Source organism: Emydura macquarii, unplaced genomic scaffold (genome assembly GCF_026122565.2).
Source record: "Emydura macquarii macquarii isolate MOO-44397 ecotype Brisbane River unplaced genomic scaffold, CSIRO-AGI_Emac_v2 contig_1348, whole genome shotgun sequence".
Lineage (NCBI taxonomy): Eukaryota > Metazoa > Chordata > Testudines > Chelidae > Emydura > Emydura macquarii.
In genome coordinates this window covers 15,815,458-15,829,359 of record NW_027131485.1, presented here as the reverse complement: position 1 = coordinate 15,829,359, position 13,902 = coordinate 15,815,458, and the positions used below count along the sequence as shown (strand labels likewise).

Here is a 13,902-nt window from a genome sequence, read left to right as displayed (position 1 = left end):
TGAAAAGTATTGTCCAGAACAGCCCTCCCCCCATCTCTACAGATGACTCTTCTGTCATTATTGTACCCATTTGTTAAATCCACAGCAAGGATATCATTTTTAGATGATTTCGGAATGAGATTCTTGCATAGAAAAAGTGGGAATTATAAAACAATTATAATTTGCTTTCTACTCTCAACAAATTGTGGAACAGACAATGGAAACGATCCTGAAATAAACTGTGTTATAATAATACCAAAAAGCAGCTCATGCTTGACAGAGGGAACATCCTTCCTATCTTCCTTCCCAACTCCATCATCCAGAGTAAAATTGTTCCTCTGATTAGTCCATTTATTGTCATACTAACACTGCACAAAGCCAGAAGAGAATAATCGCTTCCCAGCAGGTATATCCCCCGGCTCATGCAGCATCGGTTCACATATTGCTACTGCAGTTAATAATTTAGGTTCCGGTCCTACAACTCATTGCATGCAAGTGGAATGCTGTGCCTGCAAGGAGCCACACTGAAGTCCATAGGCCTCAATCCTACCATGAACTCAGTGAGGATGGCCCCATGAGCCTCTGTAGAGGCCAGTGGAAGTCATTAGTACTCTACACTGGTGCAGGAGTCCACCCACAGTTTGCAACATCCAGGCTTACATGCATTCTGATATTTGAAAATTAAAAAAAGGATCAAAAGCTCATGCACTTACCATTCGTATAAGGGTTGACTGTCTTTTTATTTGTCATTACACGTGCTGTTGCGTTATTTACCTATGCACATAGAAAACTAAATTAGTAAATGTTATAGAGAGATTCTAAAGTACTGTTAAATGCATGCATTATTACTGCTACTAGTCATATAAAAAATAAAATGCAATTTAATTTATAAAAGGCAGTAGGTGCATAACAAAATCATACTATATATAATTACATTTACTTTCATAACCATTTAACTTACAAATCATTTCAATAAAGCAACATCATATCATTTAAACTTTAATAAAGACACATTAAAAGCAAATTAAAAAGGTACTGCATAATTTAATATTTCAGAGCATGCTTGTATTCCATGATAACACTGAAACAATAAATATTTCAAAACAGAAAAAAATATCTTTTATATGAAGGAACATGCAGTGGAGTAGAGGGGGAAGAGACAAGGTACAAGGAAACAAATAAAATGTCAAAAAAAGGGACAAACGAATTTTAGCAGTGTGCAACATAACCCTTTAGAAGAGAAGTACCATTGGAAAAGCAACATCTAGCATTCAACACTTGGAACAAGAGCCTTTTTCATTGCAAGAATTAACAAAATCATTCAAGCTTTAAAATCACAGCTAACAAAAGGATAAAAAGAGGGTGCATTATTTAACACAATATGGAGTTAACAATCTGAGTAAGATGTGCACGAAGTCATATCCTCAATCCAATCAGTGCCTCCCAGGCTTGCTTAAAACGTACACTCAATTACAGGCGTACCAATATAGAAAAAAATATAGCATCAAGAAAACTTAATACAACAAGTCAAAAAAATTCACGTGGTATATCAGCGCTAAATACGTGAAACGGCAGATGGACTTCTCCACTTACCATTCAGCACCATCGCCAGCATGGGTATGTATACAGTTACCATGGTTACTGAGAGTTTGGTGAGGGCCCTAAGCGCTACCGTCGAAGGGGGAAAATGAAAAGGCAAAATATGCAACATCTTACTCAAAAGACGACAGCATTTTAAATTGGTATTTTTTCTTTTTTTTTTTTTATTTTTTTTTTAATTCTAACAAATACGACTCTGAGGCAGTGTTGAAGAGGACCCAGTGGTACCAAAAACATTTGGGTTTATTTTCTGATGGAGATGGATGGTTCAGGCCAAGCAGGAAAACCAGCTGGTGGTTCCTCTGAAATGAATCTTTCAAACAGATTGATTTTGTTGCTTTGTTTTACTTTTATCTCTTTTTATATCTTTTGGATGCTACAATATCCCAATCTGAGTTATTTTGAAAGCCACTGTGGATCCCACATCAACCCAGCATCAAAAAGAAAAAAACCCAACCTTTCATTTGTTTTTGTTTTGTCTCTCATACAGTTTTGTTTTAGTTTTAGATTTTTAAAAAATTTTTATTGGTTGTTTTTTTGGAATCTACTGCACCCATTGATTTACAAAACATAGAAAATAACTTCATAATATTAAAGCTTTCATTTTGTCTCATTTCTGTCATCCACCTTAGAGCAATAATGATAATAATAATAATAATAATCACAAAATAAATAATAATAAAAAAACCCAAGTAAGGCCAGATTATCTCTTTATATATAAATATATATATAAACAATGGGAAGGGGGAAAGGGAGCACACAAAAGACACCAATGATGCATTTGAAACAACAAATGAGCGTGAAGCAGACATTTATAAAAAAGATGAAAAGGAAAATATTTTGAACATGCACCTCGATTTTACGGCCCTCTACCACGGTGCCGTGTAATTTCTCCCTCGCCCTGTCCGCATCAGCACTATTTTCGAAAGTTACGAAACCAAATCCCTGCATGCAGGAGGGAGAAGGGGGGAAAACAACATGCACATTATTATTTCAGTCAATGACCACTTGTTTGCTTATGTTCTCTCGCTTTAATTTAATATTTTCTTGTTCTTGCTTCATTTCTGTAACATGCAAATTAGAAAAATTATAATCATACTGAGATGTGCAATAAATAAGCGACAAATGTGAACAAGTTTTTTTCTCTTTCATCAGTTAGATAATACCCCCTGAAGAATTCAAAGAATGATACCAAAGATACCTTTCTAAATGTCACTAAAGAGGAAAATAAATCTAACAAAAAGAATATGAAATCAAAAGTAATATTTACAGTGTCTTCACATAGAAAAAATGAAATAATGAGAAAAGAAAGTGAACCACTTTTAATGACATGCAGATATTCTCAACAAAATAAAAAAAACGTGTGCACAAAATTCAACACTGAATGCCAATATACTCTAAAACATTGCCTACTTAGTCATGCTGTTGTGATTGTAAGAAACATTTTTCCCATGCAACACTAGGGTTATTTTAATTTTTGTCAAATTGTATAGCCTTTACTTATTTTTTTATAAAAAAAAAAAAAAGAAAAAAAAAGAAAAAAAGAAAAGAAAAAAGAAAAAGGAAAAGAAACGAACAACAAAAGTACTTTTATAACTAAGCATAAATCTTTCTGGTTTTAAAAAGATCAAACAAAATCACATGATGTGAATAAAAATAAACGTTGATAAAGTAATAAAAATGCAAACATTTTGTGTAAGTTTAATTGGTTCATATTGGTATTATTTTTCACATATAGTACATGCAACTGAGACTGTTAACTCTCCCTACTCTCATATTAATGGGATACAGTTATGCAACTTTGAGATATTATAATGAAAAACTAAACACTAAATACTTCAACACCAAAGGAAGACATTAGTATGTCTTTCCTGCTGCATATTAATGATTTGACTACTCTAAGCACTTAACATTCTTATATGAGACTCAACAAAGACTTCCAATCTTACTAGCATTCTTTTTTGTTGTTGTTGTGCTATAGCAGATAATCATTCTAAACTTGAAAAAATTAAAATGCTTCATCTATCACTGACATTGCTGCTAAAATAACTTTTAAAAAACTGACATTTCAATATTTAAAAAACAAAACAGACATTTATATATCATCAGAAATGTAATCCAACCCTTTGAAACAATTCAAATATTGCCAATTCTTTTGTATGTCACCCTCAAAAATTTAAGGCCAATTATCCCAACAGAAAAGCATTAACCATATTCTGTGTTTCAAAACAATGAGCATGTGCAAAACACACATGGCTGCTCTGCTAAGGACAGTCTTCCCATTCCAATTTCTTCCTGTACATAAAAAATCCAACTCTAGCCACACACAATTTTGAGGACCACCTTCATCCTTATTCACAAAGTATTCTCAGCCCAACTTTTCTTGTGCGGTGCTCATCCTTGTTAGGACTGGTCTCCACCAAAAATTAGATCAATCTAACTACATCTCTCAGGGTTGTGAAAAATTGCACATCCTGTATGACATGGTTAGGTCAATCTAACCCTTATGGTAGCTGCAACTAGGTTGATGGAAGATTTCTTCCATTGACCTAGCTACCACCTCTTGGAGAGGAGGATTATTTACAATGACGGGGAAAAAACATTCCGTCACTGTAAGGAGTATCTACACATACCCTTAGGCATATACATACACTTACGCATCTCAAGCAAGAGACACACACCTCTGCCCCAAGATTCCCACCACTGTGTTAATAAAACATTACATAAACCCTAAAGGACAAACATTATAAAGCCAATCTCGATATAAAGATATGTATCTATAATTATGCTAACTAAAGCTGCATCCACTTCCTCAACCGGGATTAACATTATTTCCAAGGGAAACATGGAGCCTCTGTTGCAACAGTGCAGTTTTCTATTCAGAGTTTAACCACTTTTTCCCCTCTCCACCGGGTCCAGTCCATTGTTTAATGTTGCAGTTAATGTTCATCCAGACCATTATTTTATTCCCAGCAATCTAACCTATAACCAGTTGCCCTGTATTAACAAAAAGGGTGTTGGGGTTGGGAAAGGTGAGGGACAGAATATTAAGATTTCTTCAGGCAGAAGCTTTTATATTCAACCCCAAAAAAACTTTTAGCTACATATGAACAAGCACAAATCATTCAGAATATCATAAACATGAAGCCAAAAAAGTGAATTAATGTGTAAAAAAAATTGAGAAACTATTAGGAATTATCTTTTAAAAGTGGAGGTTGTTATTTCTTTGATCTATTCAAGCCACAGATTTATCTAGGCTTCTGCATTATGTAGAGAAGTGTGTGTGTATCTAGCAGTAACGTATGGGTGTAATTTTCTATCCTCTAATTAATTCTTGAACAACATATCGGCTTCTTTCAACTGCTATTTTCCCACCCATCAAACCTCCTATGTTGTAATAGTTCTGTAAACAAACTCTTAAATTCAAGTGCCACTGAGAGAATTCCTTAGCAGAACTTTATCACTGCAGCCATTGATCCAGTGACCTAAGGTTCACATAATAAGGTAAGTTACTCTAATATTGTCTAACTGTTTGTTCACCTCTCTCCTCTAAGCAGAATAGCCAACATTCTTCCCTGAGTGGCAAGAACTGAAAAATTGGTATGAGTTCTTGGACTGTCAATTATGACCCGGAATTGTAAAAACAGTCTCCTGAGGAAGTCCATTTGCTCATGGCAACAGTGTGCATTCCAGGGTCGTTGGGGTTTTTTTTTTTTTTTTTTTTAAATACTGGGAATAAAAGAAAAATCCAAAATAAAATATCATAAAGAAGAAAGCACATTTAGATAATTTTAAGATGGAGCAACAAAGTAACTTAAGACAAAAACCAAACATTTAGGAATGTGTGCCAGCTGTAATTTTGAATTCCTTACATTTTATTTTTTCTTGTACATTAACATTACTTAAACAAAACTTTTATATACATTTTTACACTCCTATTTTAATGTACAGAAAATGTAATTTCATAATAACTTTTAACCATCAGGTACATAGATCTCTCTCTCACACACACACTTTCACATATCTATGTACATTTCATACTCAGCATAACAGCAACTATGGTTTATTATGTAAATATATATTTATTATTGTACTAATCCACAATATGAACTATCAAGTGCTCAGAAACATTAAAGGACACTGAAAAAAATACCATACTTGACTATTAACCAAGTTTTAAATGGCAATGGGTTGTTTTTGATTGGTTTTTTGTTTGTTTGTTTTTTAGAATGGACATGTTTTTAAAATGTAAAATCATTAAATAATTTACAAGTGTAGAAAAATGGTGTTTGTTGTTATTACTGTACTTTTACGTCTCTCAAGTATAATTTTATCTCAGCAACTCTGCAATCACCCCTAAAGGATAAAAGCAATTTGCAGCGGGGCTGTGGACAGCTACTGAAATCCAGGGCCTCAACAGGTTAGTTAAGAAAGCATGTTCAAGGTTAAAATGCCGGAGCAACGTTATGAGTGTGGTTCTGACTGATATAAACTGAATTGCCCTCACAGGATTGGAGTGGGAAACTTGTGAGTTCCCTCAGCTTGCCTTCTCTGAGCCCTTATGCTTTCCACTACATAGCAAAGTGCATAGATTGGGTGGGCAGGAAGGAGGTGGGGGCAGTTTGAGCATTGCAATATATACTTCTGAGCCAAATTGCTATTCTTTGCTGGTCTGCATTAGTACTCATATTTTCTGGATTTGAATTGTTTCATGTAAGCTGCAGTGTGCAGCACAAGTTCAATTTCTGTTTAAATGCAAAAGGTGATTTGATGGGCTTGTTAACAGCATTACTGGAAACTTTTATATTCTTTTATATTTAATCACAGACGGAGAGGCTGCTCTTAGGGTGAAAGGGTAAATTTGCTAACCCTACCCATTCAAGCTTTAAACTTACTCCTCAAGGCACCAAACAAAGGTGCCTACTGTGCTGTTTATTCTGAAATTTTAAACCTATCTACTAGGAACAAATCTCAGACAACCAGATTCTTTCACGAAGACTACTGAACAGCCATCAGATAAATCTAACAGATTTCATCACTACCAACCTATGCCCACTTGAACTGACAACCGTAAAGGACATGTATTCCTGTATTGCCTTAAAATTACCAATCTTCTGAGTCATACTGTTCTCTGGCTTCTCTGTTGTTTTACAAAATAGGCAGCAAATATTCTAACTAGGTGCAGGCAATGTCAGTTTATGAATGGCAAAGCAAGTCTAAAACTGGTTTTGGAGTATAAGGCATATGATGATTGCATCATTTTATTTGGAAGAAAAGGTGGTAATTTTAAATTGAAAATGCTGATACATTAGGAGAGGGATTACCAGAAGGATTATAGCATACCTGATGTAAAAGAGAATTATAATGTATCTGATATACTGTAAAATGAAAAGGCTTCCATCATTAATTCTGAATCATATGAAGGAGGGGAAGTATTATTACAAGACTGATAAGTAGGAGGACAAAGATTAGAGTGAGGCTGACATAAGGGGAGAAGAGTTACCATGTATATGACGTAAGCATAGAAAATTATAGTGTAGCTGATATGAGTAAGATTTACTGGGGAAATGACTGTTTTGCACCATTTAATGTAAATTATCTAAGCACAACTATCTTCCTTTGTTTTATATCTTACGTACCCAATAAATCAGGCTATAAATTTAAAGCAAAGTAACTTTCAGGAGAACTAAATTAAATTTACAATACGATGTACATTATTTTAGTATTTCTACTGATAAAGACAAATTGTATTCAAAGGGTTGGTGCATTGAAGTTTTTAACTAACCAGGAAAACATCTGCACTTCAATAATCTGGAACAATCACCTATTTTATTGAGTAATTACTCAGGAGGATATAAAATTATATTACCACTTTCATTTCAATAGCAGAAAATACCTATTCAAGCAAATGATCTGCTTATTTTTCTGCAAACATGACTCATTTTATAAAATGAGCAAGGTAATTATCACTGAAGGATAAAGAATCAGCAGACAATATATGATTATATTTAAAGGGAGAATGCAAAATTCCCATTGAACTGTTGACAGTTTATAGTAGTTAGAATTTCCCCTTTCAAAGGATTTAAAATGAGTCCAATGAATTTCAAGCTGTTTGGGAAATTGACAAAAAGGCTCCAAAAGGTGTTTCCATTAAAGTGGATTTTTAAGATGCATATATTACAGCAGTGCAGTTGTTTTCCCTTAATCTTATCAAATACTATAAAAGAATTAATTGATTCTTCTGATGAATTAAACTGCTTACCTTTGAGCCTCGCTCATTAAAAATAATTTCAACATCTAAGATTTTACCAAATTGCTGAAAAGAAATAGAAAAGTCACATGAACATAAGAAAATGTGAAAACATCATAGCAGAGACAAAGCAAAGATATTTTATAGCATTAGAAGATTTAACTATATTAAATTACAGGCCAGTCAAGCAATAAAAAATGACAAACTGGAGAGTAGCTGAATCAAAGGCATGATGTGATGAGTCTGATACACAGCTAAACAATGTCACTACCATTCTGCATAATCAACATCAGCAATTAAAATATAGTAGCACCTGCTGACAGTGAACCAAGTTATGGTTAAACTCATATCACAGTCAAGTTAAAGAGAAAAGGTGGGTGAAGTAATATTTGTTATTGGACCAATCTCTGTTGGTGAGAGACACACTTTTGAGCTTACTCAGACCTCTTGTTCAGGTGAGAGGACCTGAAGAAGAGCTCTCTATAAGCTTAAAAGCTTGTCTCTCTCACCAACAGAGATTGGTCCAATAAAAGATGTTACCTCACTCACTTTGTCTCTCTAATATCCTGAGACCAACATGGCTACAACACTGCATATTAGAGTGAAGTGAAAGTCCTAAAGTTTTACATACTTTTCAATGGCCTTTCATTCCTCGTTTCAGTATAGGTGATATCCCACTATGTAACTCCCCTTGGAATGCAGCAATCACCACCTACCAGACAGGTGCTGCATTTAAAGGTGATTATCATCTCCCTCTCATTCTCTGAGGAATCCCCTTGGTCTTGCTGGAGTTGCTTCCCAGGGAATGAAGAGGAACAAGGTGATATTTACTACAGCTACTTCCTGCTGTGAGTAAAGATATAGGGTGAAATTCTGGCTTTATTTAAAAATCAAATGGGAATTCTGTTATTTTCAGTGGAGCCAGGATTTCACCCATATCTTCTAAAATGATGCACCACAGCATCCAGTGCCCCGCTCAAAGATGATACAGACTCTTCCACAGCGCTGACTTTTCCCCCCAAACAAGCCTGTCCTGCCATAGTGGAACTCTGCTGACTGAGAACATTACTTGTGTGTTGGACTAAACCCTACATCCTATAATAATAATTTATATTATTATTGGTGTCATGATGCCCCTAGGCAGTGTTCAAACATACAAAAACACAGGTCCTGTCCCAAAGAAAAAATGTTACACTATACCTGCTTTGATAAAGGGACTGAATACTAACCCTGGGCAGTATTTAGTAAGGATAAGTCAGAAATTTTTTTGTTGTGACACATTTTATGATGTGACACTTTCCAATGCATCATTCAGTGTGTCATGTTCTGTTATTTCATGTGTCATTAACATGTCATGTGAAGCTGTGTAACACTGCTGAGGCAATGTAAGTGACAAACAATATACTACAATGGAAAGACAAAATAAAACAGACAGAAGCAGAATAGCCTAGTGAGTGTATAAGATACTCCAGAAATTAGACTTTATTTCAGTCTACTAAATATGTTAAGATATATTAAGCAAATCCATGACAAGAAATATAGAGTTTCTTCTATTGCTTTGACTTTTTAGGAAAATTAGCACACACTTATCCTTCACCCTTCCTTCCATCACAATTATATTTATCCTCCAACTGACTAACGCGTTAACCACTACTGTTAGTCTATAAGCAGATGATTCTCTAATGTTTAAACTATAATTGGTATATATATAAAGCTTGGTAAAGTTGGAAAAACAAAACCCAAACTGGTAAATAAGCTTGATCCCCTCAACTCATGCCCCTAAAAAGAAATCAAGTTCATAACAAGATCAAGATGCAAAGGATGGTTTCTGTATCAGGCTTCATTTCAGAAACATCACTAGAATTTGCAATTACAGAAATTTGAATTTTCCACCAGTTTAGAAGCTCAGATTTCTCTGCACTGTCCAGGCTGGTTTAACAATGAACAACTGAAAAACTGAACTTGCTGGGTCTTTTAGGAATCTGTTTGCCTCAGTTTGCAAGTTGGAGCTTAATGCAGCTATAGTTCCAATAGTGTTACTGTTATCAAGTCATGCTGCAGATGGGGAATTCCTGATCTTCCAATCTGAAAGTAAGATTTTTTGAGTTTTCTGAATCCTAATAAATTTGAAATGCAAAAAACAAATGTAAATTTAGTTGGATTTTAACACCCACAAAACAACCCTTGCATTTTATGCATTTAGAAATAGAATCCACCTGTTTCTGAATTGCTTTATTTAAATGTAATTGCCTTACATATATTTTATCTACAGAGTTCCCATAGAATAGATCATCAGATTCTTTACCATTTTGTGCTCTGAAATGTATGTACACCTTTGTATTTGGGGCTGAACAAGGGGAGCTTCTAGGGCTATTCAGATATGTTTATGTGAAAATCTCTCTCTCTCCCACCATCATGTCAGGATTCAGCTCCCAGTACATAGCTAAGTAAACACTTCTTCTGCTCCATACAAAATACGTACTCCAAATTGCAATGTTAAGGTTGTTTCAAAAAAAGAGAATTAGAAGATAAATTCATTATAAATTATAGTGAATGTAAGTCAATACTTGGCATATTTTGAGCCTTCTCAACTTTTAATGGAATTCTTTTATTAAGTGGGACTCTATCATATATTAAATAAAACTCATGCATAACATATGTGTGTGTGTGTGTGTGTACACACCTATATATACTCATACCCACATAAAATAACTGCAGGTTCAAAATCTAATGTAATATGCTGCTCCAACATAAGAGTATATATGTGTAATTTATGCTTAAGATGATATGAATAGGTGGGGAAAAAAGCAGGTCCAGCACTGGAGTATCTTACACATTCTATCTGTCCATGTACCATTCTTTGTGAAAGGAGGCTAACAATGCAATTGTTAGGCCAAGTAATGCCTATTTTTACTACTATGCTTTTAAAGATCCAGAACCATGGGTGTATAATTCAAGGTGAACAGAAGACTTCACAAGGGAGTATGTAAGTGTGTAATAATTGAAGACAGTATTATTTGCTTTCTTAGTGTACAAGAACATATGATATTCTGGAGATCTGACATCAGGTTATAGCTCTGTAGAGTACATATAGTATCATTTCTCCTTACACATAGGATAAGGAAGTCAGGGAATTAGTTATGAGCAATGGGGAAAAAGGGTCTTTCAATGGAAAGCATTAGGTAATCTTAACTTTAGTTATTGCTGCCAGCTCCATCTATAGGGTAAAGATAATGCTTCTTTTAAAATGTGACAATAATAAGCATGCAAACAAAAATAGAGTACTTACCCCAAACATTTGTCTGAGATCTGGATCTCGAAATCTGAAGGGTATATTTGAGACATGCAGCCGTTTCGGCTGTGATTTGTTTTCTGTGTTTTCAGAGGACTGTGTCTGTTGCTGGCCATCAGTCTGTGCTGCATCATCTGTCTGCTAAAAGAATTAAAGCAAAATAAAGTAAAACATGCTCTAAGGATTGCTCTAGTTTTTTATATAAAAACAGTGGTGGGATTAACTCTCCAGCAAGACACACAACTGAAAAAGAAAGAAGGAATCATTCATCCACCAATGCACAAGAAAAGCAGAAATTAGTGATGTGAAATATCTGTTAAGTTCACCTAGTCCACTGTTAGATCTATTTCAACATCCCTAATGTTGCATAGGACTTAGAAAGAAACAAGTAGAATGGGAAATAAGAACATAAACAATTTAGTTTACCCTTTTAAATGTATTTAAATAAATAAAGAATAAAAAATGTAGCCCTGAATTGTAACATTGTGGAAACATCTTTAGCCTCCATCACTGTTTTCTAAAAGAAGTTGAAGCACAATGGCCAGAAAACAGCCTGTCAGTAACAACACATTATAAACTATCATGTTAGATTAGAACTTGTACCTTCATGCAGAGGCAGGAGGGATTTTCACTCCACTCCAAGAGAGAGGGAACATCATCACACCCTATTGGTAATTTTATAAGCAGTTAATGGGTATCAGAGGATAACTTTATCTAGAGGAACAGTCACCATTACTGAAAATGCCTTTACTATGGAAGGGAACAGAAGTACTATTAGAGGCAATGTAACAAGTTTCAAGAATGCCAAGCTAAACATGAAAGCCAGAAATTGACTTTTGAAGAATTTCACATTGGTACAAGACCACTTGTCCAACGGCACTTCTATGGGTATGCTGAATTACAGTTTTAAAATAATGTTTTACATTTGGATTACATCACAACTACAGTGCGCTTCAGTTTAACAAACTTAATTAGGAATTACAAAAACATGATTAAAATACATTCAATTATTAATAGCATTATGTCAGTCATCTGAAAATTAAAATTAATCATCTTCAGTCAAACAGTACTTTGGAGAACTCTCTATTCTGGCTTCTTTGATGACAATGTACAGTGCCTAATTAATTACTCTAGCATATGTATATGCTCAAGTAACAGCATTTATGAATGTGTGTGTAAATTAGAGGCTTTATATATATATATATATATATACATATAGATTGACACAGGAAAACGGGGGTTAGAAAAAGGAAGAGGAAAGAGAATGAAGCACGAGAAAATGGAAGGATGAAAATAGAAAGACCCTTTAATTTTCCCTTCTCTTTCACTCTTCCTTTCTTATCACGTGCCTCTTCTATACATTCATTTTGCTAGTTTTCCAGTTGTCTTCTACTATTAGAGTTTAACTACTATTTCTCAGGTATGCATTTTTAAAAAATATTTTGTTTTAAATCCTGCTTCCAGCTAGCAACATCAAACTTCATCTCTCATGGTTTGAGTGCCTGCTAGCTGTATTTCATTATATCATCATTAACTATGATGGACAATAGTTTTTAAAAGTGAGAAAAGCAAACTTATCACACTGTTTAATCAATATGTTAAACAGGGTGTAATAAGGCAGTCTGTCCACTTAAGGACCAGAAGGCTTGGGACCAGCCAGTCCTGTTTGCAGAGCCCTTTTAAAAACATGTGTTTGGGCCTGGTAGGAAGGGATCAGGTGATTCCTATAAAAGGCTGAAAGAGCTCAGCTGAAGGAACAGCTACAGGAAGCAGAGTAGAGAGACAAACGCGGAAAGGCCTTTTGGTCCCTACAAACTACTTCTGTCAGGACATAGCTTGTTTTGGTGTTACTTTTGAGTTTTTTGTTCCCACCTAAATGAAAATGGAACCAGATTGCTGGCATGTAACACTAAAAAGGTCGAAGAGCAATTTTTAAATTAAGAGCTGGGGAACGCCGACAGGTGTGGTGGAGCAGGTGGTTCAGACAGAGACATCCCTTCGGGGACGATCTATTAATGGAGATTCTCTATATCCTAGTAAGGAGGAGAGGATGGAAGAGGATAAAATATGAGTAGGATCTTATGAGAAACAGTCATATGAAAAAGAGTCCCATTCAATTATATCACATGATGGCAGACAGCTAAAAAGTGACCATTTTTAAGTGCTTACATAAAAATGCTAGAAGTCTAAATACTAAGATGGGTAAACTTGAGTGCCTCGTATTAAATGAGGATATTGATATAATAGACATCACAGAAACTTAGTGGAATGAGGATAATCGATGGGGCATAGTAATACCATGATGCAAAATACATCGGAAGGACAGAATAGGTTGTACTGGTAGGAGAGTGAAACTATATGTGAAAGAAAGCACAGAATCAAATGAAATAAAAATCTTAAGTGAACCAAACTATGCCATAGAATCTGTATGGATAATAATTCCATGCTTGAATAACAAGAATATAACAATAGGGATACACTACTGACCACCTGACCAGGATGAAGACAGTGACTGTAAAATGCACAGGGATATTAGAGAGGCTATAAATATTAAAAAACTCAATAAATGATGGGGGATTTCAATTATCCCCATGTTGACTGGGAACATGTCATCTCAGGACAGGATACAAAGAAAGTTTCTTGATACCTTAAATGACTGCTTCTTGAAACAGCTAGTCCTTGAACCCACAAGAGGAGAATTTCATCCTAAGATTTCAAGAGGAGAATTTCATCCTAAGTGGAGCACAGGATCTGGTTCAAGAGGTGAATATAGCTGAACTGC

The 13,902-nt window shown here is 34.9% G+C and overlaps 1 protein-coding gene across 2 annotated transcripts in view; it reads right to left on the bottom strand.

Annotated features, from left to right (window-relative positions):
• The window catches only part of LOC137155175 (RNA binding protein fox-1 homolog 1), a 194,800-nt gene that overhangs the window by 114,411 nt on the left and 66,487 nt on the right, over window positions 1-13,902 (bottom strand). For both annotated transcript variants that reach the window (XM_067551274.1, XM_067551275.1), the window contains exons 3-6: window positions 11,118-11,261; window positions 7,841-7,894; window positions 2,431-2,523; window positions 693-753 (exon numbers count right to left, since the gene is read on the bottom strand). In XM_067551274.1, the coding sequence (XP_067407375.1) occupies window positions 693-753; window positions 2,431-2,523; window positions 7,841-7,894; window positions 11,118-11,261 (352 nt within the window). The remainder of the gene's footprint in view (window positions 1-692; window positions 754-2,430; window positions 2,524-7,840; window positions 7,895-11,117; window positions 11,262-13,902) is intronic.